The following is a 23,309-nucleotide window of genomic DNA, read 5'->3' as shown; positions in this document are numbered from 1 at the left end:
GTAGAAGAAAGAGAAGAAGTGCAGCTCAATGGTCCAGAAAATATATTTAATAAAATTATAGAAGAAAACTTTCCCAACCTAAAGAAAGATATACCTATGAAGGTTCAAGAAGCATACAGAACACCGAACAGGCTGGATAAAAAAAAACATCCCGTCGCCATATAATTATTAAAACACAAAGCATACAGAATAAGAAAAGAATATTAAGAGCTGCAAAGGAAAAAGGACAAATTACTTATAAAGGTAACCTGGCCTAGTTGATAGGGTGGATCTTAGGTAGGTGGGGAAGACAGAACAGAATTCTGGGAGGAAGAAAGCAGAGACAGGCAGATGCCATGATTATCCTGCCCAAGACAGATGCTGGTTAGACTCATGCCCATAAGCCACAATCACGTGGCAATACACAGATTTAATAGAAATGGGTTAATCAAGATGTGAGAGTTAGCCAATAAGAGGCTAGAGCTAATAGGCCAGGCAGTAATTTAATTAATACAATTTCTGGTGGTTATTTTGGGGGTTAAGCTAGCTGGGTGGCCGGGACAAAAAGCAGGCCCTCTCTCCTCCCTACAACCCCTGACTCTGTTTTATCTCACTCCTCTTCAATGTTCTGTGAGTCTTGAGGGGTATGTACAATAAATGTCCAATTTTAAATTACTTTGTTTAGCATCTCCATCTTTAATGGGTCTATGGTAGTAAGTCTTGTCAAATACTTGATTTCTGTAGTATTTGGTGTTACTTTGGCTTATGTCAACTCAGGCTTGGGTAAACTATAGTAGGATGATAGGCAAAGAAGTCTGAAACGTAGATCATAATAATGGAAATAATGAATATGGGATGTACTCACTCATAATTGGTTTCTAGCCATAAATAAGGTCCACGGAGTGATGGAGGAAGGTCATTGGCTAATAAAGGCACTGCCCTGGCCCATTTTATTGGTTAGAGGATAGGTGGGAGGAGTAAACAGAACAAAATGCTGGGAGGAAGAGGAAGTGAGGTCAGAGACTTGACAGCTCTCCTCTAGGAAGCAGACGCCTGAGAGAGACGCCATGCCCCGCTCCCGGCATGAAGCTCCGACCCAGGATGGACTAGGCTAGAATCTTCCCGGTAAGACCGGTTCTCACAGATTATTAGAGATGGGTTGATTGGGATGTGAGAATTAGCCTGGAAGTGCTAGAGCTAAAGGGCCAAGCAGTGCTTAAAAGAATACAGTGTCTGTGTAATTATTTTGGGCATAAGCTAGCCGAGTGGGCGGCCGGGTGTGGGGGACGCAGCCCTGCCGCCCCTATTACTACAACGGAGTCTACAATAGGTGAACCTAAAGAAGCTAAGTAAGAAGGTGAACCCAAGGAAAAACATATAGTTGTCCTCTTGGCTAAGGGAAGTAGACCAAATTTCCGGGGAGAAAATGGGATCTTGGGGGTGGGGTGGGATGGGGGTAAGGGGAGATGGGGAAAGAAAAGGTAGAAGGGAAGGAGGGGGGACCTGGGAAACAGGAGAATTGGGATAAAGGAAAGGTGGATAGGGGAGCACGGAACCACAATTCTTAGTTAAGGGAGCCACTTTAGGGTGGGCAAGAGACTTGACCCTAGAGGGGCTCCCTAGTGCCCAAGATGAGGTTCCCAGTTAGTTCCTTGGGCAGCTGTGGATTGGGAACCTGAAATGACCCTATCCTAGAGCAATACTGACGAATATCTTGCATATCATTATACAGTACATTTTAAAAATGAACTACACAATCACAACACCTTAATGAAGGGCAGAAATATACATAGACCATATAATAAAATTTACCTTAAATTTATATCAATAAGCCAAGATCTATACCAAAGCAAATTATTCATATCTATATCATACCCCCTTTATATGTAAAGAGATATTTAAAATTAATATTTGGGAATATTTGCATAATTTCTCCAAACTGCTTCCTGCTGTTTGTGGGCACTGTTAATCAGGTCTCTCATGATGTATCCTGTGTGTTAGGTTCATCTCAGTCAGCAGTTGGGCAAAATAATTTTTTGAGGGTGTTCATGGTGAACTTTTAGGGGGTCATGCACTATCAAACCACACCAGTCTGGAAGCAATCCACAGGTTCTCATCCTCTGTGGAAACAAGAGAAGAACTGCTTTTTCCAAAGCATCATATCGTTTGACCCAAATTTGGAATTTGTGATACCTTTATAATATACATGCTGGTTTAGCTTAGCAGCCCATACAATGAAATGTCTGTCTGAATTTAGCTCCTACACAGACAAAAAATTAAAAGAAAGCACAATAATATACATAATCCAGACTCTCTGTGAATTTTCCATCTTTTGTGGTTTATTTTTCTTTATTCCTTTTAATCTATGACTGTCTGTACTATGTCTTTAAAGACTTTACCTTTTTTTAATCCCAGCACTCAGGAGACAGAGGCAGGTGGATCTCTGCGAGTTCAAGGCCAGCCTAGTCTATAAGTGCTAGTTCCAGGACAGGCTCCAAAGCAACACATAGACAGAAGAACCTCCCACACCAGATGTTCAATCGTGTCATAAGGACATGGGCTCAACTATGCTCATAGAAGCATTGTTTGTTATAGCCAGAACTTGGAAACAATTTAAACGCCCATTGACCAAAGAATGGATAAGGAAAATGTGGTACATTTACACAATGGAGTACTACACAGCAGAAAAGATAATGACATATTGAAATTTGAAGGCAAATGGATGGAGCTAGAAAACATATTGAGTGAGGTAACCCAGACCCAGAAAGACAATTATCACATGTACACACTCATAAGTGTTTTTAAACATAAACAAGGAAACCAGCCTACAAATAACAATCCCAGAGAACCTAGACAACAATGAAGACCCTAAGAGTATATAATCTACATGCATATAATGTACATGGGAAGTAGAAAAGGACAAGATCTCCTGAGTAAATTTGGAGCATGGGGACCTTGGGAGAGGGTTGAAGGGGAGGGGAGAGGCAAGGAGGGGTTTAGAGGAAAATGTGTAGCTCAATAAAAGAAAATAAACTTAAATTAAAAAAATCAACAAGAGTACAGGCTTTCGTAGTAAGACCTAATGATTCTCTGAATTTCCTCAGTGTCTGTTGTTATGTCTCCCTTCTCATTTTTGATTTTGTTAATTTGAATGTTCTCTCTATGCTTTTTGGTTAGTTTGGAAAAGGGTTTGTCAATCTTGTTGATTTTCTCAAAGAACCAGCTCTTTGTTTCATTGACTCTTTGTATTGTTTTCTGTGTTTCTATTTTGCTTTAAGTTGCTAATGTGAGAAAAGTTAGTAGTACTAAGTGCCCACACAAAGAAAACAGAGAAAGCTCACATTAGCAACTTAACTGCACACCTGAAAGCTCTAGAAAAAAAAGAAGCAGACTCACCCAGGAGGAGTAGAAGACAGGAAATAATCAAATTGAGGGCTGAAATCAACAAAATATAGTTGTCATCAAAAGCCTCCCAACCAAAATAAGCCAGGGCCGCATGGTTTTATTGCAGAATTCTACCAGAACTTTTAAGAAGACCTAATACCTATACTCATCAAAGTGTTCCACATAATAGAAACAGAAGAGTCATTGCCAAACTTTGTTTATGAGGCTATAGTTACCCTGATACAAAAACCACATGAGACTCAACCAAGAAAGAGAATTACAAATCAATCCCACTCATGAACATGTATGCAAAAATCCTCAATAAAATACTGGCAAATAAAATCCAAGAAGACATCAGAAAAATCATCCATCGTGATCACGTAGGCTTCATCCCAGGGATGTAGAGCTGGTACAACATATGAAAATCTATCAATGTAATCCAACATATAAATAAACTGAAAGAAAAAAAACATATGATCATTTCATTAGATACTGAAAAGGCATTTGTCAAAATCCAACACCCCTTCATAAAAAAGGTCTTGGAGAGATTAGGGATACAAAGATCATATCTAAATATAATAAGAGCAATATGCAGCAAGCCGACAGCTAACATCAAATCAAATGGAGAGAAACTGAAAGAGATTCCACTAAAATCAGGAATAAGACAAGGCTGTCCACTCTCTTCATATCTCTTCAACATAGTTCTTGAAGTCTAGCAATAGCAATAAGACAGCATAAGGAGATCAAGGGGATTCAAATAGGAAAGAAGAAGTCAAAATTTCATTATTTGCAGTGATATGATAGTGTATATAAGTGACCTCAAAAATTCTACCAGAGAACTCCTACAGTGATAAATACTTTCATTGATGTGGCAGGATACAAGATCAACTCAAAAAAATCAGTCTCCCTCCTATACACAAAAGATAAAAGGGCTGAGAGGGAAATCAGAGAAACATCGTCTTTCACAATCACCACAAATAACAAAATAACACTGACCATGGAAGTAAAAGACCTATTTGAAAAGAACTTTAAGTTTTTGAAGAAAGAAATTGAAGAAGACACCAGAATATGGAAAGATCTCCCATTCTCTTGAATAGGTAGGATCCACATGGTAAAAATGGCAATTTTACCAAAGTCAATCTATAGATTTAATGAAATCTCCAACAAAATTCTTCACAGACCTTGAAAGAACAATAATCAACTTCATATGTAAAAACAAAAAACCCAGGATAGCCAAAAAAATCCTATACAATTAAGGAACTTCCAGAGGCATTACCATCCCTGACTTCAAACTCTATTACAGAGCTACATGAAAACAGCTTGGTATTGGCATAAAAACAGAGAAAGTTTGAAGTAGCCTTCAATGCATGGGCACAGGAGACTACTTCCTAAGTATAACCCTGATAACACAGACACTAAAAACAACAGTAAATAAATGGGACCCAATGAAACTGAGAAGCCTCTGTAAAGCAAAGGTCACATTCAATAAGACAAAAAGGCAGCCTACTGAATGGGAAAAGATCTTCACCAACCCCTCATCAGACAAAGGACTGATCTCCAACATATATAAAAAACTCAAGAAATTAGACATTAAAATTCTAAATAACCCAATTAAAAAACCGTGTACTGAACTAAACAGAATTCTCAACAGAAGAACTTCAAATAGGCAAGAGGTACTTAAGGACGTGTTCAACTTCCTTAGCTATCAGGAAAATGCAAATCAAAACAACTCTGAGATACCTCTTTTCACCTGTCAGAATGTCTAAGATCAAAAACACCAATGATAGCCTATGCTGGAGAGGATGTGGAGTAAGGGGAACAATCATCCATTGCTGGTGGGAATGTAAATTTGTACAACCACTTTGGAAATGAGTATGGTGATTTCTCAGAAAATTGGGACTCAACCTACCTCAGGATCCAGCAATACCACTCTTGGTATTGCTCAATCATACTACAAAAGCATTTGTTCGATTTGTTCATAGCAGCATTATTTGTAATAGCCAGAACCTGGAAACAAGTTAGATGCTCCTCAACTGAAGAATGGATAAAGAAAGTGTGGCACATTTACACATTAGAGTACTACTCAGTGGTAAAAAAAAAAAGTACATCTTGAATTTTGCATGCAAATGGATGGAAATAGAAAACCCTATCCTGAGTGAGGTAACCCAGTCCTCAAAAATGAATATAGTATGTGCTTACTCATAAGTGGATACTAGCCATAAACAAAGGATATTTAGCCTGTAATTCATGATCCTAGTGAAGCTAAGTAATAAGTTGAACCCAAAGAAAATCATATATAGACGCTCCTTGGAATTGGAAACCGACAAGATCGCATGACAAAATTGGGAGCTTAGAGATGGGGGGAGGTAGAAGGAAGGGAAGAAGGGGAGGGTTGATGAGAACATGAGGGAATGGGATAGTCGAGATTCAGGAAGGACAGATAGGAGAGCAAGGAAAGAGATGTCTTGATTGAGGGAGCCATTTTGGGATTAGCACGAAACCTGACCCTAGTAAAATGCTCAGGAATCTACAAGGATGACCCCAGCTAAAACCCTAAGCAATAGAAAAGAGGCAGCCTGAAGCGGCCTTATGCTCTAGTCAGACTGATGATTATCTTAAATATCACTATAGAACTTTCGTCCAACAACAGATGGAAACAGAGGCAGTGACACACATCAGAGAACTGGTCTGAGCTTCCAAGGTTCAGTTGAAGAGTGGAAGGAGTGAGAATATGAGCAATGAGGTCATGGCCATGAGGGGTTCACCTACTGACACAGTTTGCCTGAGCTAATGGGAGTTCACAAACTCCAACTGGACTGGGAGTGAATGAGCATGGGATCAAACTAGTCCCTCTGAATGTGGTTGCCTGTTTGTGCAGACTGAGGGGCTACTGACAGTGGCACTGGGATCTGTCTCTTCTGCATGTACTGGCATTTTTGGGATCCTATTCTTTTCGGATGTATACCTTGCTCAACCTAGATGTAGTAGGAAGGGCGTTTGACTTGTCACAGAGAAGGGTGCCTTGTTCTCATTAGGATTGGAATGGGAGGGGGGAATGTTGTGGGGAGGGAGTGGGAATTTGGATTGTTATTTTTTAAAAAGTATTAAAATAAATAAAAAAGCTGAAAAAACCAAAAAAAAAAATAAAAATGCACCAAAGATAAAAAAAAAAACAGTACAGGAAGTATATAGAGGAACTGTTGCTTAGCCCTGAGCTTTGGTGTCGAATTGAGTCAGCGTCAAGTCTTGAGAAAGAGCATATTCACTTTCTGTTTGTACTGGGTGTCCTCATCCTGACAGCATTCCGGGCTACAGTTTCTTCTATCTCGTAGTTGTTTCCCACTGTGCAGACTCTATCACCAGTTCTGTGTTCTGTTTCTGTGGAGATTGGGCACGAGACACTGCCATGGTCCTTGGAGCTGCTCTTCCTGGACTTGGTAAGTGTGCCATGGGTCATCATTTTTAGCTATTGTGGTAGTGAATACAGAGTCCCAGTTTTATAACCTGGGCTCCTCTCATAGAACTCTTCCTCTGTGAAGACCTGGTCTTGTGGTTGCCGAGGAGTCTTCCTTGACTTCAGCCTGTCCATGGGGACCTGGTCTTTTGTTCTGAGCTCTGGGATCTAACTCAGGACAGATTTCCCTCATCAGTCTTTTGCTCTATTTTCAGTGTTTTTAATGTTGCAGAGGACCTGGGCACAGTATGGTGAGTCTGTTTCCTGTTTTATCCCTGGGGAACTAAGTTGGCTGGGAGTAGCATGGGAGGAGCTTGAAGCATCTTGTGCAGATCCTGAGAAGGGATTTTTCACTGGCAGCCACTGGCACACTTACTTAATGATCCATACTTATTACTGTAGCCATCTCTGGGGTGGGGATTCTAGACTGTGCTCCAGTAATGCCTGCATGATATGTGTCTCAGAAGGATATTGAATAAATGGCACAGAGGAGGGGGCACCTGCACACATGTGTCCTCCTGACGATATAGATATTTGATTTTGAATTTGTTTTCCGTTTTCGTCCTGTCTCTTCCCTCCTTGGCTTTGCCTTGTTCTCTTACAGATTCTGCTCATGTTAAGGCTTGTCATCCATGAGACAGAGTTGAATAAAATACTGTTTAGTGTGTGTGTTGCATAGATGAAATTCATTTGTTTTCAGAGGCTCCCAGGCTTTTTGAAGGTGGGAATAGTATTTGGGTTTTTCATGGACACAAGAGACAAAGTCAGACATAGGTCATTGATTTGAATGGATTTCCTGTTGAATAACCCAGAGAAATGGGACGATTTGGTGATAAGAATGGCAGCCCACAGGGTTCATTCCTGGGCTGATAGGACACAAGTAGAGAAGCCACTGTTAGCAATAAGGTATGAGGGTTATTCTGGCATTGTTTGGGAACAGTAAAGATGATTAGTCCTTTGGAACTAGGCCAGAGCACAATTCTGAAAATGACGACACTTCTCCCTGTTTAGTTTTCTTTCAACAGGACACAAGCTAGAGTCCTCTGGCAAGAAGGGACATCAACTGAGGAATTGTCCCCACCATACTGGCCTGTGGGCTTCTCTGTGGGGCATTTTGTTGATTACAATTGTTGTGGGAGTTACTCTGTAGTCCTTGAGAATGTGGCTCTCTTGATATTGGTTTATTAGCACTTTTTCCTGTGTCTCTCCAGGGCCACCACTCCAGCCTTCCATGTGGGCAGTTCCAGGAGCTGTGGTTTCCAAAGGTAGTGATGTGACCATCTTCTGCAGGATCCTTGCAGGAGCGACCATTGTGCGCCTAGCCCGTATTGCACCCAGTACTGTGTGGTATGATGGTACCCCACAGGGAACCCAGGAGGTGTTTGAATTCAGTCTGAAGAATATAATACAGAGTAATGCTGGGCATTACTACTGTGAATACTTTAGGGGAGATGAATCTTCACGAAGTAGTGACAGTCTGGAGCTGGTGGTGACAGGTGAGTAACTGCCCAAGGACATGGTCCTTCAGGCTCAGTCTCTGATTCAACCTAACTAACCACATATGCCCCATCCCAGGCTCACTCTGCATCTCTGCTCCATTATAGTGATCTCTTCTCTCTCCTCTTCTCTCCTCTCCTCATTTCCTTTTTAGTTTCCATTTTTCTTGACAACTTGATTTTCCTGAAAACTTGATTTTCAGGTTTTTTTTGAGACAAGTTCTCACTTATTTCAAACTGTCCTTGAACTTCCTGTGTAACCAAGCATAATCTTGAATTTATGATCTCTGTGCTTCTATTCTCCATTTCTTAATTGGGTTATTCAGAAGTTTAATGTCTAGTTTCTTGAGTTCTTTATATATTTTGGAGATCAGACCTTTGTTTGATGCAGGGTTGGTGAAGATCTTCTCCCATTCAGTAGGTTACCTTTTTGTCTTAATGACAGTGTTCTTTGCTTACAGAAGCTCCACAGTTTCAGGAGGCCCCATTTATTTATTGTTGCTCTTATTGTCTGTGCTACTGGGGTTATATGTAGGAAGTGGTCTCCTGTGCCTATGCATTGAAGAATATTTCCCTCTTTCTGTTCTATTAGGTTCAGTGTGGTAGGATTTATATTGAGGTCTTTAATCCATTTGGACTTGAGTTTTGTGCATGGTGTTATATATGGATCTATTTTCATTCTTCTACAGGTTGACATCCAGTTATGCCAGAGCCATTTGTTAAAGATGCTTTCTTTCTTCTGTTGTATAATTTTAGCTCCTTTGTCAAGAATCAGGAGTTCATAGGTTTTTGGATTAATATCCGGGTCTTCAATTCTATTCCACTTGTCAACATCTCTATTTTTATGCCAATACTAAGCTGTTTTCATTATTGTGGCTCTGTAATAGAGTTTAATGTCAGAGATGGTAATGCCTCCGGAAGTTCCTTTATTGTGTAGGATCGTTTTGGTTATCCTGGATTTTTTGTTTTTCCATATAAAGTTGATTATTGTTTTCTCAAGGTCTGTGAAGAATTTTGTTGGGATTTAGACGGGGATTGCATTGAATCTATAGATTGAATTGAATCTATAGATTGACTTTGTTAGGATTGCCATTTTCACTATGTTGATCCTTTCAATCCAAGAGCATGAGAGATCCTTCCATTTTTCTCTTCAATTTCTTTCTTTGAAGCCTTAAAGTTATTTTCAAATATATCTTTCACTTCCTTGGTTAGTGATACCCCAAGATACTTATGCTATATGTGGCTATCGTGAAAGGTGATGTTTCTCTGATTTCCTTCTCTGCTTCTTTATCCTTTGTGTATTGAAGAGCTACTGATTTTTTTTTGAAGTCAAGATAACTTTATGTTGTTTTAGCTTAGTAGCCCCCACAATCAAATATCTCTCTGAAGTTAACTCATTAACAGTCAAAAAATGTCAAGGAAAACACAATAAAACACATTATCCAGACTCTCTGTGTATATTCCATCTTTATATGACTTATTTTTTTTAGTCTATCACTTTTTAATATTTTTTCCTGCCACATCACTGAAAGTATCTATCAGCTGTAGATGTTCTCTGGTAGAGTTTTTGGGGTCACTTAAGGTACACTATCATATAATCTGCAAATAACAAAAATTTGACTTCTTCCTTTCCAATTCGAATTCCCTTGATCTCCTTATGTTGTCTTATTGCTATTGCTAGAGCTTCAAGTACTATTTTGAAGAGATATGGAGAGAGTAGACAGCCTTGTCTTGTTCCTGATTTTAGTGGAATGGCTTTGAGATTCTCTCCATTGAATTTGATATTGGCTCTCGGATTGTTGTATATTGCTTTTTATTATATTTAGATATGATCATTGTATCCCTAATATCTCCAAGACCTTTATCATAAAGGTTTGTTGAATTTTGTCAAATGCATTTTCAGTATCTAATGAAATGATCAGATAGGTTTTTTTCTTTCAGTTTATTTATCTGATGGATACATTGATAGATTTTCATATGTTGAACCAGCACTGCATCTCTGGGATAAAGCTTACTTGATCATAATGGATGATTTTTTGATGTGTTCTTGGATTTGGTTTGCCAATATTTTATTGAGAATTTTTGCATCGATGTTCATGAGTGAGATTGGTCTGTAATTCTCTTTCTTGGTTGAGTCTTTATGTGGTTTTGGTATCAGAGTAACTGTAGCTTCATAAAAAGAGGTTGGCAATGATTCTTCTGTTTCTATTATGTGGAACACATTAAGGAGTATAGGTATCAGCTCTTCTTGGAATTCTGGTGAATTCTGCACTAAAACCATCTGGTCCTGGGCTCTTTTTCATTGGGACAGCTTCTATTTTTTCGCAACTTATAGGTGTATTTAAATTGTTCACCTGGTCTTGATTTAATTTTGGTATCTGGTATTTATATAAAAAATGTCCATTTCTTTCACATTTTCCATTTTTGTGGGCTACAGGCTTTTGTAGTAAGATCTAATGATTCTCTGAATTTCCTCTGTGTCTCTGTTTATGTCCCTCTTTTCATTTCTGATCTTGTTAATTTGAGTGTTCTCTCTCTGCCTTTTGATTAGTTTGGATAAGGGTTTGTCAATCTTGTTAATTATCTCAAAGAACCAGCTCTTTGTTTCATTGATTCTTTGGGTTGTTTTCTGAGTTTCTATTTTGTTGATTTCAGCCCTCAGTTTGATTATTTCCAGTCTTCTACTCTCCTGGGTGAGCCTGCTTTTTTTTCTAGAGCTTTTAGGCGTGCTGTTAAGTCTCTAATGTGAGCTTTTCCCATTTTCTTCGTGCTATGAACTTTCCTCTTAGCACTGCTTTCATAGTGTCCCAAAGGTTTGGGTATGTTGTGTCTTCATTTTCGCTGAATTCAAGGAAGTCTTTAATTTCTTTTTCTATTTCTTCCTTGATCCAGTGGTGGATTGGTAGTTGACTGTTTAGTTTCCATGAGTTTGTGGGCTTTCTGGGGTTGGAATTGTTTTCAAATTCTAATTTTATTCCATGGTAATCCAGTAAGACATAGGTGTTTACTCCAATTATTTTGTATCTGTGGATGCTTGCTTTGTTGCTGAGTATGTGATCAATTTTCAAGAAGGTTCCATGAGATGCTGAGAAGAAGGTATATTCTTTCCTGTTTGGGTGGAATGTTCTATAGATGTCTGTTAAGTCCATTTGATTCCTTCCATCTGTTAGTTCTCTTATTTCTCTGTTAAGTTTCTGTCTGTTTGATCTGTCTATTGGTGAGAGAAGAGTGTTGAAATATCCTACTATTAGTGTGTGGGGCTTGATGTGTGATTTTAGTTCTAGTAATGTTTCTTTTACATTTTTGGGTGCTTTTACATTAGGGGCATAGATATTCAGGATTGAGACGTCATCAATCCTGATGAACTGTTCCTGTTACAAGTATAAAATGTCTTCTCCATCTCTTCAGATTGATTTTAATTGAAATAAATTTTGTTAAGTTTTTGGATAGTCACACCTGCCTGTTTCTTAGGTCCGTTTGCTTGGAAAACCTTTTCCCAACCCTTTATTCTGAGGTAGTGTCTGTCTTTGAGGTTGAGGTGTGTTTCTTCTAAACAGCAGAATGTTGGATCCTGTTTTTGTATCCATTCTCTTCACCTGTGCCTTTTTATAGGTGAATTGAGTCCATTGACATTAAGCGGTATTAATGACCATTGGTTGTTAACTTCGGTTATTTTTTTTGGTGGTAGTTTTTGTGTGTTTCTCTTCTTTGAGTTGTGTTGGTGGAGGGTTGCCAGATGTCTGTGCTATTATGGGTATTTTTGACTTCCTTTGGTTGTGATTTTTCTTCTAGTACATTCTGAAAGGCTATGTCTTGTTTAAATCTGTTTTTGTCCTGGAATATCTTATTTTCTCCATCAATGGTGAATGCAAGCTTTGCTGGGTATAGTAGTCTGGGTTTGCATCCATGGTCTTTTAGTGTCTGCAGCCCATCTATCCAAGACCTTCTGGCTTTCATGGTTTCCATTGAGAAGTCAGGTTTAATTCTGATAGGTTTACCTTATATGTTACTTGTCCTTTTTCCTTTGCAGCTCTTAACATTTTTTCTTTATTCTTTATGTTTTGTGTTTTGATTATTACTAGCGAAGGGATTTTTTTTTGGATCCAGTATATTGGGCATTCTGTAAGCTTCTTGAACCTTCATATAAATATTCTCTTTAAGTTGGGAAAGTTTTCTTCTATAATTTTGTTGAATATATTTTCTGTGCCTTTGTGCTGGCTTTCTTCCCTTTCTTCTACTCTTACTATTGTTAGGTTTGGTCTTTTCATGGTGTCCCAGATTTCCTGGATGTTTTGTGTTAAGAATTTGTTGGATTTGCTGTTTTCTTTGATCAATGAGTCTATTTCCTTTATTGTATCCTCAGTGCCTGAGATTCTCTCTTCTATCCCTTGTATTCTGTTGGTTATACTTGTCTCATAGTACCTGTTTGTTTACTCAAATTTTCCATATCCAGCCAATCCTTGGTTTGTATTTTCTTTATTACCTCCATTTTGCTCTTCAAGTCTTGAACTGTTTCCTTCACCTGTTTTTTTTTGTTTTTTTTTTTTTGGGTATCTTTGAGGGATTTATTAATTTTTTTCTAGCTTTTTGTTTGCCTTTTCTCCTATTTCTTTAAGGGAGTTTTTCACTTCCTGTTTAAAGGTCTCCGTCATTTTCATAAGGTTACATTTAAAGTAGATTTCTTCTACTTTTGCTTTAGGATGTTCAAATCTTCTTGTTGTGTGTTCACTGGATTCTGGTGTTATCATGTTGCTTTTCAGGATTTCGAAGGAATTCTTGTATTGGCACCTGCTCATCTCTTCCTCTCTGGATCTGCTCAGCATTGGTGCAGGGACTTTTGCTGGGCTCCAAGGACCTTGCAGACAAAAAGGCAGGCTTGGGAGGCAGGATGGGAAGATATAAAGAAGCCCCAGTGGCAGGAGCACTCCCTGCTGGCTCCCTGGACCCCTCAGCCCTATGGCAGGCTGAGTTGGGAGATCCAAGGACCTTGCAGATGAAAAGGAGTGCTTGGGGGCAGGGTGAAACATGGTAAAGAAAGCCGGCAGCCTGGAACACACCCTGCTGAATGCCCAGAAAAGCCCAGGGAATTGGAGGGTGCCTGGGCTGCTCCGTGGACCTAGCAGATGAAAAGGCAGGCAGGCTTGGGAGTCAGGATGGGAGGATAAGAATAAGCCCCAGTGGCAGGAGCACTCCCTACGGGATCCTCAGACCTCTCAGCCCCCCTTTATTTTTCAAACGTATTTTATTTAATTAATAGTTCATGCCCTTAATCTCCCCAACTCCCGTCTACCCCTATTGCCATCCACCTTTCCCCTGACTCCATTCAGAAAGGGGCAGACCTTCCATGGGCTTGAACAAAGTCTGGCACATCAAATTGAGGTAGGACTGAGCTCCTCCCCTATATCAAGCCTGGGCAAAGTAATCCAGTATGGGAACAGGTTCCCAAAAGTCAGCTAAGTGCCAGGGACAGTTCCTGATCTCACTGCTAGAAGCCTTACAAACAGACCAAACTACACAACTACACAACATGCAGAGTGCCTAGGCTGCTCCCATGCAGGCTCCCTAACTGTTGGTCCAGGGTCCATGGTCTCACATGAACTCAGGTCAGCTATCTCTGTGGGCTCCCCCATCATGACCCTGACCCTCTGGATCATACAATACTTCCCCTCTTTCTCAGGGGACTTCCAGAGCTGGGAACAGTGCTAGGCTATGGATCTCTGCATCTGCTTCCATCAGTTACTAGGTGAAGGCTCTCTGATGACAGTTGGGGTAGTCACCAATCTGATTACAGTATATGGCCAGTGCAGGTACCCTTTTCACTATTGCTAGGAGCCTTAGCAGGGGACAAGCAGGTTGTTTTTAAACTAAAAAAGATCTACCTGCTTCTGCCTCCTGAGTGCTAGGATTAAAGGCCCATGTCACAAAGACCAGCTAATAGAATCTTTTTACTTCCAGGCATTTACAATGAGAAGCCATTCCTTTCTGCTGATGCAGGACCTCAGGAAATCTCAGAAAGAAATGTGACTCTCCTCTGTCACACGCATTCTTCCTTTGACACCTTCATCCTCTGCAGAGGTGGAAATGCCTCCTTTCCCCAGAGCTGCTTACGTCAGGACCACAACACATTTCTCATCTCCCCTGTGAGGCCAGGGCACAGGAGGACCTACATATGCTTTGCCTCTCTCAAACACAGTTCCTACTTGTGGTCACTGCCTAGTGATCTGCTTGAGTTTTCAATCCCAGGTAAGTATGTCTGGTTCTTGTTTCTTATCTTGGACAGGAGGTCTCAAGGGATTCCTGTGGGATATATCAATTCCACTTTATGTCCCCTGTGTGCCACATGCTCTTCTGACTGAAAATGCTCTATTTGTTTTATGGGCTCTGAGCATTATGTGTTGATTTTATTATTTTGGGGACATATTCATCTGGGAAATAGTTGTCTTCATCTGTTCATAATGAGAATCATCTTTCAGAATATTCCTTTCTGAGCTACATGTGTGACAAGTACATCACTAGCCGATGGTGACAGAAAAATTGAAAGAGTATCTGCTGATTTTTCCATTGATGACAGTTTTTTAGATCTCAAGAGATCAACCTGTTTTTTTTCATTAACCTTTTTGGTTATAATATTTCATTTTCTCCCCTTCTTTCCCTTTCCCTAAACCCTCCCATGTACCCCTCCTTGTTCTCTTTCAAATCCATGGCTTATTTTTACATTAATTATATATACATCAGTGTATATTCATGAATATATTTTTGGCATAATCTGCTTATTCTGTATAATGTGATTATATGTATGTTTGTAGAGCTGAGCATTGGTATTGAATAATTAATTCATGTTTTCTTCCTTGGGGAAGACTATTCCCTCACTCTCAGAATCCCTAGTTCCTTATAGTCATTTATGTCGAGTTGAGGCCTCATGGGCTTTCTCCCATCCACTATGGCATGTCTATCTTGTTGTCCTTGTCCAGCTCAAGTTTAGGTTGCTGTGTTTGTGAATCTTTATATATATTGCTTCTGACATTAGTAGGAGACAAATCTCAAAACAAACTCCCTGATCCATTGGCACCAACAATCTTTCTTCCCCTCTTTCACAATGCACGACTTGTTTTGTAGATGTATCTATTGTGACTGAGCTCCACAACTCTGCATTTTGGTTTGTTGTATTTGTAATTGTATATGTAATGTAACTTTTTAATGGTCTTCATCTCTTGCATAAGGAAATTTTCTTGATGAGGGACTGGTGTAGGAAATATTTCTGTATATGTGTTGCTTTTATTGGTTAATGAATAAAGAAGCTGCCTTGGCCTGTGGTAGGTCAGAGTAGAGCTAGGTGGAGGAATGAGGGAACTAAACTGAATGCTGGGAGAAAAGAAGGTGTAGTTGCAAAAAGCCATGTAGCCTCTATTGGGGACAAACACTTGTGCTGGAGCATACTGAAATTTGTCAGTAGGCCACTACCTCATGGTAATATACATATTAATAGAAATTGATCAATTTAAGATATAATAGTAATCCAGAAATATGCTTAGGCTATTGGCTGAACAGTATTGCAAATTATATAGTTTCTGTGTGACTATTTCATGGTCTGGGCAGCTGGGAACAAACAAGTGTCCCCCACTATAAGGAATACGTACTACACTTACTGTTCCACCACCCTTTGGTTATCATGGTACCACCTCTGAACAGTCATCAGTCCAGTGGAGAATGGAGGAAACATTTTTTTGAGTGTTAATTTTGCTTTTCTTATTTTAAAATAATTAAAAAAATTTTTTATTTACATTCCAATCACAGTTCTCCCTTCCACCCCTTCTCCTACCCGTCCTCATTTTCCTCCTATCCCACCCCATCTAATCCTTCCAAATGGTAAGGGCTCCCACAGGGAGTCAACAAAGTCTGGCAGAATGTAGGAAACATTAACAGAAGAAAACTTACATTTCTCGATAGAGGGGACTTATTTCTTTATATCTTAGAACTCCTGGTCCTTTGGGATGTCTTGGGGTTTTAAGAGACTGAACATGTTTCAGGTATGGGGAATAAAGTGGGCAGGGCCATGGAAGTTCAACTTGGGAACATACTTGAGATAGAATCTTGGGATAGAAAATATCAAGTGAGAAATTCCATGTGGGATATAGAAGGGAATGATGCATGATGAGTTTCTGTGTGAGCAGGTGGTGTACAGCGGTCTTGTTGGGGTCTGCACATTTTTAGACATCTACTTTCATGTAGTATTTGCTGATGAAGCTTAATTTTACTGGTGCATCCAAAAAATCCTCTGTGATATTTAGAATTATATATACAATGGGATTTTTGAGATTTATATTTTGTAGACACTTAGCATACATCTCAACAGAGCTACAAATTGGAAAGCATCCATTCATCCCCCTCACATCTATCCTTGTGAGACAGAGAGCCCATCTGTTTCTTTTGAGCAGTAATTCTTCAGGGATCTTCTTTGCTGTCAGTTCTCACATGGCTCATCATTCAACCATCTTTTGTGTTTCTCTTCTTCTTTTTTTTAATGTGAGTGGTATATGGTGTATGTACATGAGGCTGTGGGTGTTATTCAGTTTGTTTATATGGTGGATCACATTGACAGATTTTTATATGTTGAACCATCCCTACATCTCTGGGATAAAGTCGACTTGATCATGGTAGATGATGGTTCTTTGGATTTGATAATTCTCTGGATTTCCTCCATGTCTGTTGTTATGTCCCCCCTTTCATTTCTGATTTTATCAATTTGGATATTCTGTCTCTGTCTTTTGGTTAGTTTGGATAAAGGTTTGTCTATTTTTTTTTGATTTTCTTGAAGAACCAACTCTGTCTCATTGATCCTTTGTATTGTTTTCTATGTTTCTATTTTGTTGATTTCAGCTTTCAATTTGTTTATTTCCTGCTGTATAGTTCTCTTGGGTGAGTTTTCTTTTGTTCTAAAGTTTTCAAATGTTCTGTTAATTTACTAGTGTGGGATTTTTCCAGCTTCTTTATGTAAGTGTTTAGTACTATGAAGTTTCCTTTTAACACTGCTTTCATTATGCCCGATAAATTTGGGTATGTTGTGTGGTCATTTTCATTGAATTTCAGGAAGTCTTTAATTTCTCCCTTTATTTCTTCCTTGAGTCATTGCTGATTCAGGTGAGAATTGTTTAATTTTCATATGTTTGTGGGTTTTCTGGAATTAGTGTTGCTGTTGAATTCTAGTTTTAAGCCATGGGGTTATTCCAATTTTTTTTTTTTGCATCTGTTGAGGTTTGTTTCGTTACCAAGTATGTGGTTGTTTTTTGATAAGGAGCTGAGAAGAAGGTATATTCTTTTCTGTTTGGATGGAATATTCTATAGATATCTGTTAAGTCCATTTGAATCATAATATCTGTTTGTTCCCTTATTTCTCTGTTCATTTTTTTGTCTGACTGACCTGTCCATTGGTGAGAGTGGAGTGTTGAAGTATCCCACTATTAGTGTGTGGGGTTTAATGTATGATTTAAGCTTTAGAAGTGTTTCCTTTTATATGATGGTGCCCTTGTATTTGGGGCATAGATGTTCAGTATTGAGATTTCCTCCTGATGAATTTTTCCTGTGACTAATATGAAATGTCCTTCTTTGTCTCTTTTGATTGGATTTAGGTTGACGTCTATTTTGTTAGATATTAGGATCACTACCCCAGCTTATTTCTTGCATCTTCATAGACATATCTTTCTTTAGATTGGGAAAGTTTTCTTCTATGATTTTATTAAATATATTTTCTGTGCTTTTGAGTTGAACTCCTCCTTCTTCTATACCTATTAGTCTTAGGTTTGGTCTTTTCTTGGTGTCCCATATTTCCTGGATATTTTGGGTTAAGCTTTTGTTAGATTTAATGTTTCCTTTGACTGAAGAGTCTATTTCTTCTATTGTATCTTCAGCGCTTGAGATTCTCATGCCATACAGTAACCTTTTATATCTGCACTCAGAGAGTTCTCAAGATATGTCAGTCAAGTGGGATGCAGCAATTCCACTGTGTTTCAGTGTGTTGAATGTTGCACAGTGCACCACAATCCTGTCTGGATTCATGTCATCTGTATTCTGGAATCTGAAGGTTATCTGTTAATTATGTGAAATTAGGGCATATGCAGGTATGTCCTTTTGTAGAAGAGACATCATTACACATCATGATGTGTAGTATTCTACCCAGTTCCTGACTGTGTAACCTACTGTAGTGTGTGTACACTTGAACACACAGAAACACACACACCTCTTGCTAGCTAATAGTGATAGAGAATTTGAGAGTGCCTATGTTATTTACTCATTCTAGAAGATTTGAATCTTTGTCTTATATCTCATTTTATGAGCTCAGTGTTACATATGAATAGCCATCACAGTAGCGGAGAAGGTATAAAGATATTTGCTGAAGAGAACAAGAGGAATTTTAATCAGGAATTGTAGGGTTATATAGGGAGAGAAGAGATCCAGACTCCATGATGGATAAGATTCAGCTCTGTATCCTTAGCTTATCCAGTGAGTTGGTATGTTTCAGAGTTTCAGTGGAGGGGACATTTGGGTATGGAGACTAGGGGCACAGATGTGTTCTCTAAGAACTGTAGTGCAAGTATGAGTTTTAACTTTGTAAATACAATCTGTGTCCTAAGTAGTTAATGAGAAGAGCTGTATCACAGATTCTAGTGAATATACCAGAACCAAAAAGCCATGGCAACAGTATCCTAGCAATCAGCACCAATCCTCTTTAGATAGACTGTAATGATTTTGGTACAGGTTCAACATGCATCTCTTTTATTGCTTTGCTCTGAAGAAATAAGATCCTTGCCTGATCCTGACATTGTAGAAATTGCAGTAGCTGAGTTTTGTAATCTAACTGCCTCGAGATCATCCAACCAAAAAGCCTCCTTAGTTGTCTGTGTGTTTGGCAGAAGTGGTCTTTCTATAACTCATGTAGAGATGTATTCTAAGACCAAATGTAGTTGTCATTAGAGAAAAAACACCTACAAATAAATTGATATGATTGACATAAAAATTTAATTTTTTTTATCCACAGAGTCTTCTACATCAAATTACAGTTTAGAGAACTACATTCGGCTCATCCTGGCTATTGTAATCCTGTTAGGTCTTGGAGCTCTATTGCTGGATGCTTGGAGCAGCAGAGAGAGCCCATTAGGTCTTCAGAGAGTCCTAACCTGAAAGTCTTGCTACGCCTTCCACACCTCATCAAAATGCTGGCAATAAAGAGTCTAAGAGGAGTTGTGATCTCTCTGTTGTGTATTCAATGTCTGGAGATGTGGCACAAATCTTGTGATGTGACTGGGATTTCAGAATTCTTTGTGTGGTTTTTGTAGGTGAGCTGGCCCAAGTGTCAAATGCCTGTTTCTCTCTTCTGTTTCCTGTGGAGCATATCTGTGTAGTGCCCATCCCTCATTTCTTATTTCTCTTCATATGATTGACTTCTTCTTCTTTGTTCCCTGCTATCCTGTGGACATGCTACTTTGGAACGTGAGTGAATTGCATTGTTGACATGAGCATATCCATGTCATGGATTCCAACCCCCCGCCCCTAGACACTTGGGAATGCCAAATCCTTCCCCTGGTCCTTATGTAGATATTGATAGTGAGTGTAGTAAGTGCCATTTGAAGCTTTTTCATCCATGCTGACTGAAGCCTTAGACGTTCTCTTATGGAGAAGCCCTATGACGGGAGCTAACTTATCTCCCCATTCCTAACATATATAACACCAGCAGCTCAATGAGTTCCCAATTTGCTTGTGCATCTCCATAAGAGAGAGTACTTACTGTCCACACGACCCCTGCCTTATTTCTTTTTTGATATCTTTCCTCTCAAGCCAGATTCTCAAACTCAGCTGCTTATGTTGCATCTCTACCCCAGCTCATGCTAGGAGTTCCCCACTCCGTCTTTTTTTTTGTTTATACTTTTTTTTTATTGAGAAAAGGAGAAAAAAACAAGTTTCCACCTCCTCCCAGCCTCCCATTTCCCTCCCCCTCCTCCCACCCTACGCCCCTTACTCCCACCCTTCTCCCCCTCCCCCCACTCCTTTCCCTCTCCCTCTCCAGTCCAAAGAGTAGTCAGGGATTTCTGCCCTATGGTAAGACCTAGGACCTCCCCTCTCCGTCCATATCTAGGAAGGTGAACATCCAAACTGGCTAGGCTCCCACAAAGCCATCACAATACGTAGGATCAAACCCCCGTGCCATTGTCCTTTGCGTCTCATCAGCCCTCATTGTTCGCCATGTTCAGAGGGTCCAGTTTTATCCCATGCTTTTTCAGTCACAGTCCAGCTGGTCTTGGTGAGCTCTCAATAGCTCAACTCCACTGTCTCAGTGGGTGGGAGCATCCCTCGTGGTCCCGACTTCTTTGCTCATGTTCTCCCTCCTTCTTCTCCTCATTGGGACCTTGGGAGCTCAGTCCCCACTCTGTCTTGTTCTCTCACTATGCTCCTTCACCTCTGACCCTGTGAGCAGCATGCATCCTTCAGTGTGAGTTTTTTTTGTCAAGAACAGCATTTCTTTCTTAGATTTATCTTTTGAGCAGCAATTGTATTAATTGAGATATTTTATTACATTTGTGGCATTAGACTTTATACTCATCACTTTTCTAGTGCTTTCCTGTACTTTCTCGCTCCTCTGTCTCTTTTTCTTTCTACCCACACTGATGTCTTAGTTTTTACACTCTGTCATCATTTCTTTTTCTCCCTCTTCTAAGATCTTTGAGAATCATACAGTGACTTTTGATTGCATATAATTCCTACTAGAGGAGACTAACTCCAGTTACATACTTTTATATGGATATATATATATATATCCATATATTTTATATGGATAAATATATCTATATATACATCTATATATACATGAAATATTTAAGGAACTTATCAATTTATGGATTTCCATATGGCTTTTTCAAACATCCTTTTTTTTTAAGACAGGGTTTCTCTGTAGCTTTGGGGCATTTTCTGGAGCTAGATCTTGGAGACCAGGTTGGCTTCAAATTCACAGAGATCTCCTGGGATTAAAAGCATGTGCTACCACTGCCTGGCTCAAACATCTTTTTTAAAGCTAAACATTCTGTACTCTCCTTCTGCCCTATGTTCCCAATCCTCTTACTGATTAACTATTCCTCCCCATTTTTTATATTTCCCTTCACCATCATCTGTGTTGTGCTATGCCGCCTCCCTTAGGATTGTCTTTTTTCACCCTACTGAAGGTCCCGAAAGACTTTTCTGGATACTTCAGCAGGTATGTCAAATTAAACACAGCAACACATGTAAATTGACCACATTGAGATACACATATAAGTCAGAACATGAAACATTTGTCTTTTTAGGTCTGAATTAATTCACTCAGTATAATGATTTTCACCTCCGCCTGCATACGTGCAAATTGCAACTTTCTTTACAGCTGAGTAAAATCCCATAGTGTATAGACATCTGTCTTAGTCACTATTTATTGCTGTGAAGTTTTCCCATGATCAAAGGAACTCTTTTGAAGGAAAATATTTAATTGGGGCTTAATTAGAGTCTCAGAGGTTTAGTCCGTTGTCATCATGGTATAGAAGTATGGCGGTACACAGGGAGACTTGGAGCAGTAGCTGAGAACTACATCCTCATTCATTTTCAGAGAGGGAGATTCTGGACTTGGCAAAGGCTTTTGAAATCTCAAAGCTTAGCCTATAGTTCCTTATCCTTTCAGATAGTGTCCCTCCCTGGTGACCAAGCTTTCAAACCTATGAGCCTATGGGGACCATCCTTATTCAAACCTGCATGCTTCATTCCCTTGACTTGGCATTTGTACACATGGCCATCACAGATGCTTTTGTGTACATGGCCATCACAGCTGATTTTGTGCACATGGCTATCACAGCTGCTTTTGTGCACATGGTCATCACAGCTGCTTTTGTGCACATGACTATCACAGCTGCTTTTGTGCACATGGTCATCACAGCTGCTTTTGTGCCTATGGCCAACACAGCTGCTTTTGTGCACATGCCATCACAGCTGCTTCTGTGCACCTGGCCATCACTGCTGCTTTTGTGCACCTGGTCATCACAGCTGCTTTTGTGCCTATGGCCAACACAGCTGCTTTTGTGCACATGCCATCACAGCTGCTTCTGTGCACCTGGCCATCACTGCTGCTTTTGTGCACATGGTAATCACAGCTGCTTTTGTGCCTATGGCCAACACAGCTGCTTTTGTGCACATGCCATCACAGCTGCTTCTGTGCACCTGGCCATTACTGCTGCTTTTGTGCACCTGGTCATCACAGCTGCTTTTCACTGCCACAACTCAACACTGTGATCACCTCTCCCCAGCATCTTTCCCTTCACTGTCAGTGCTCCTCACTGTGTGCTAGGGGGTTCCTTTGCCTTTGGGGAATTTTGTGCAGGCTTTGAAGGTTGACAATATCTGAAACTGCAGACTCTTTTAAACAATTATTAACTAATTTTATTAATTTATTTTACATCCCAACCAAAGTCTCCCCTTGCTCTCTCCTTATTGTATGGAGACTGCTTGTTTGTTCCCAACTGCCCAGAACCTAAATAATCACACAGAAACTATATTATTTAAATCACCAATTGGCCAATTATTTAAATGTACTATTAGCTAGCTCTTACCTTTAGAATTAACCCACTTTCATGATTTTATATTTTACCACTAGGCTTGTGGCCTACTGACAGAGTTCAAACTGGCACCTCGCATCTTTCCCCTCTTTCGGCTACATGGTGTCTCACTCGCTCTGCCTTCTTTCTCCCAGCACTGAGTTTAGTTTTCCCCACCTGACTGTACTCAACCCTTTCACAAGCCAAGGCGGTTTCTTTATTAAGCAATGGTATTCATGGCACACAGAGGGGAATCTCATATCACTCTCCTCTAGTCCTCTCCACCTCCCACTACACTCCCATACACTCTGCTTCAGTCTCTATTCATAAGGAGGCAGGCCTCCTGTGGGTGTCAGCAAAGCATGGCACATCGATTTGAGGGAAGATCAAGCTCTT

The 23,309-nt window shown here is 39.8% G+C and overlaps 1 protein-coding gene across 1 annotated transcript in view; it reads left to right on the top strand.

Moving 5' to 3' along the window:
* Positions 1–6,670: 6,670 nt before the first annotated feature.
* LOC121449692 (leukocyte immunoglobulin-like receptor subfamily A member 3) overlaps positions 6,671–23,309 on the top strand; it is an 83,926-nt gene continuing 67,287 nt past the window's right edge. Inside the window, exons 1-4 of the mRNA XM_041654320.1 lie at positions 6,671–6,800; positions 7,033–7,068; positions 8,029–8,313; positions 14,269–14,556. Of these exons, the coding sequence (XP_041510254.1) occupies positions 6,770–6,800; positions 7,033–7,068; positions 8,029–8,313; positions 14,269–14,556 (640 nt within the window). The 5' untranslated portion in view covers positions 6,671–6,769. The remainder of the gene's footprint in view (positions 6,801–7,032; positions 7,069–8,028; positions 8,314–14,268; positions 14,557–23,309) is intronic.

Source organism: Microtus oregoni, unplaced genomic scaffold, assembly GCF_018167655.1.
Source record: "Microtus oregoni isolate MIOR12 unplaced genomic scaffold, Mior012 000006F_ref0000085, whole genome shotgun sequence".
NCBI lineage: Eukaryota > Metazoa > Chordata > Mammalia > Rodentia > Cricetidae > Microtus > Microtus oregoni.
This window is presented reverse-complemented; position numbering and strand designations above follow the sequence as displayed.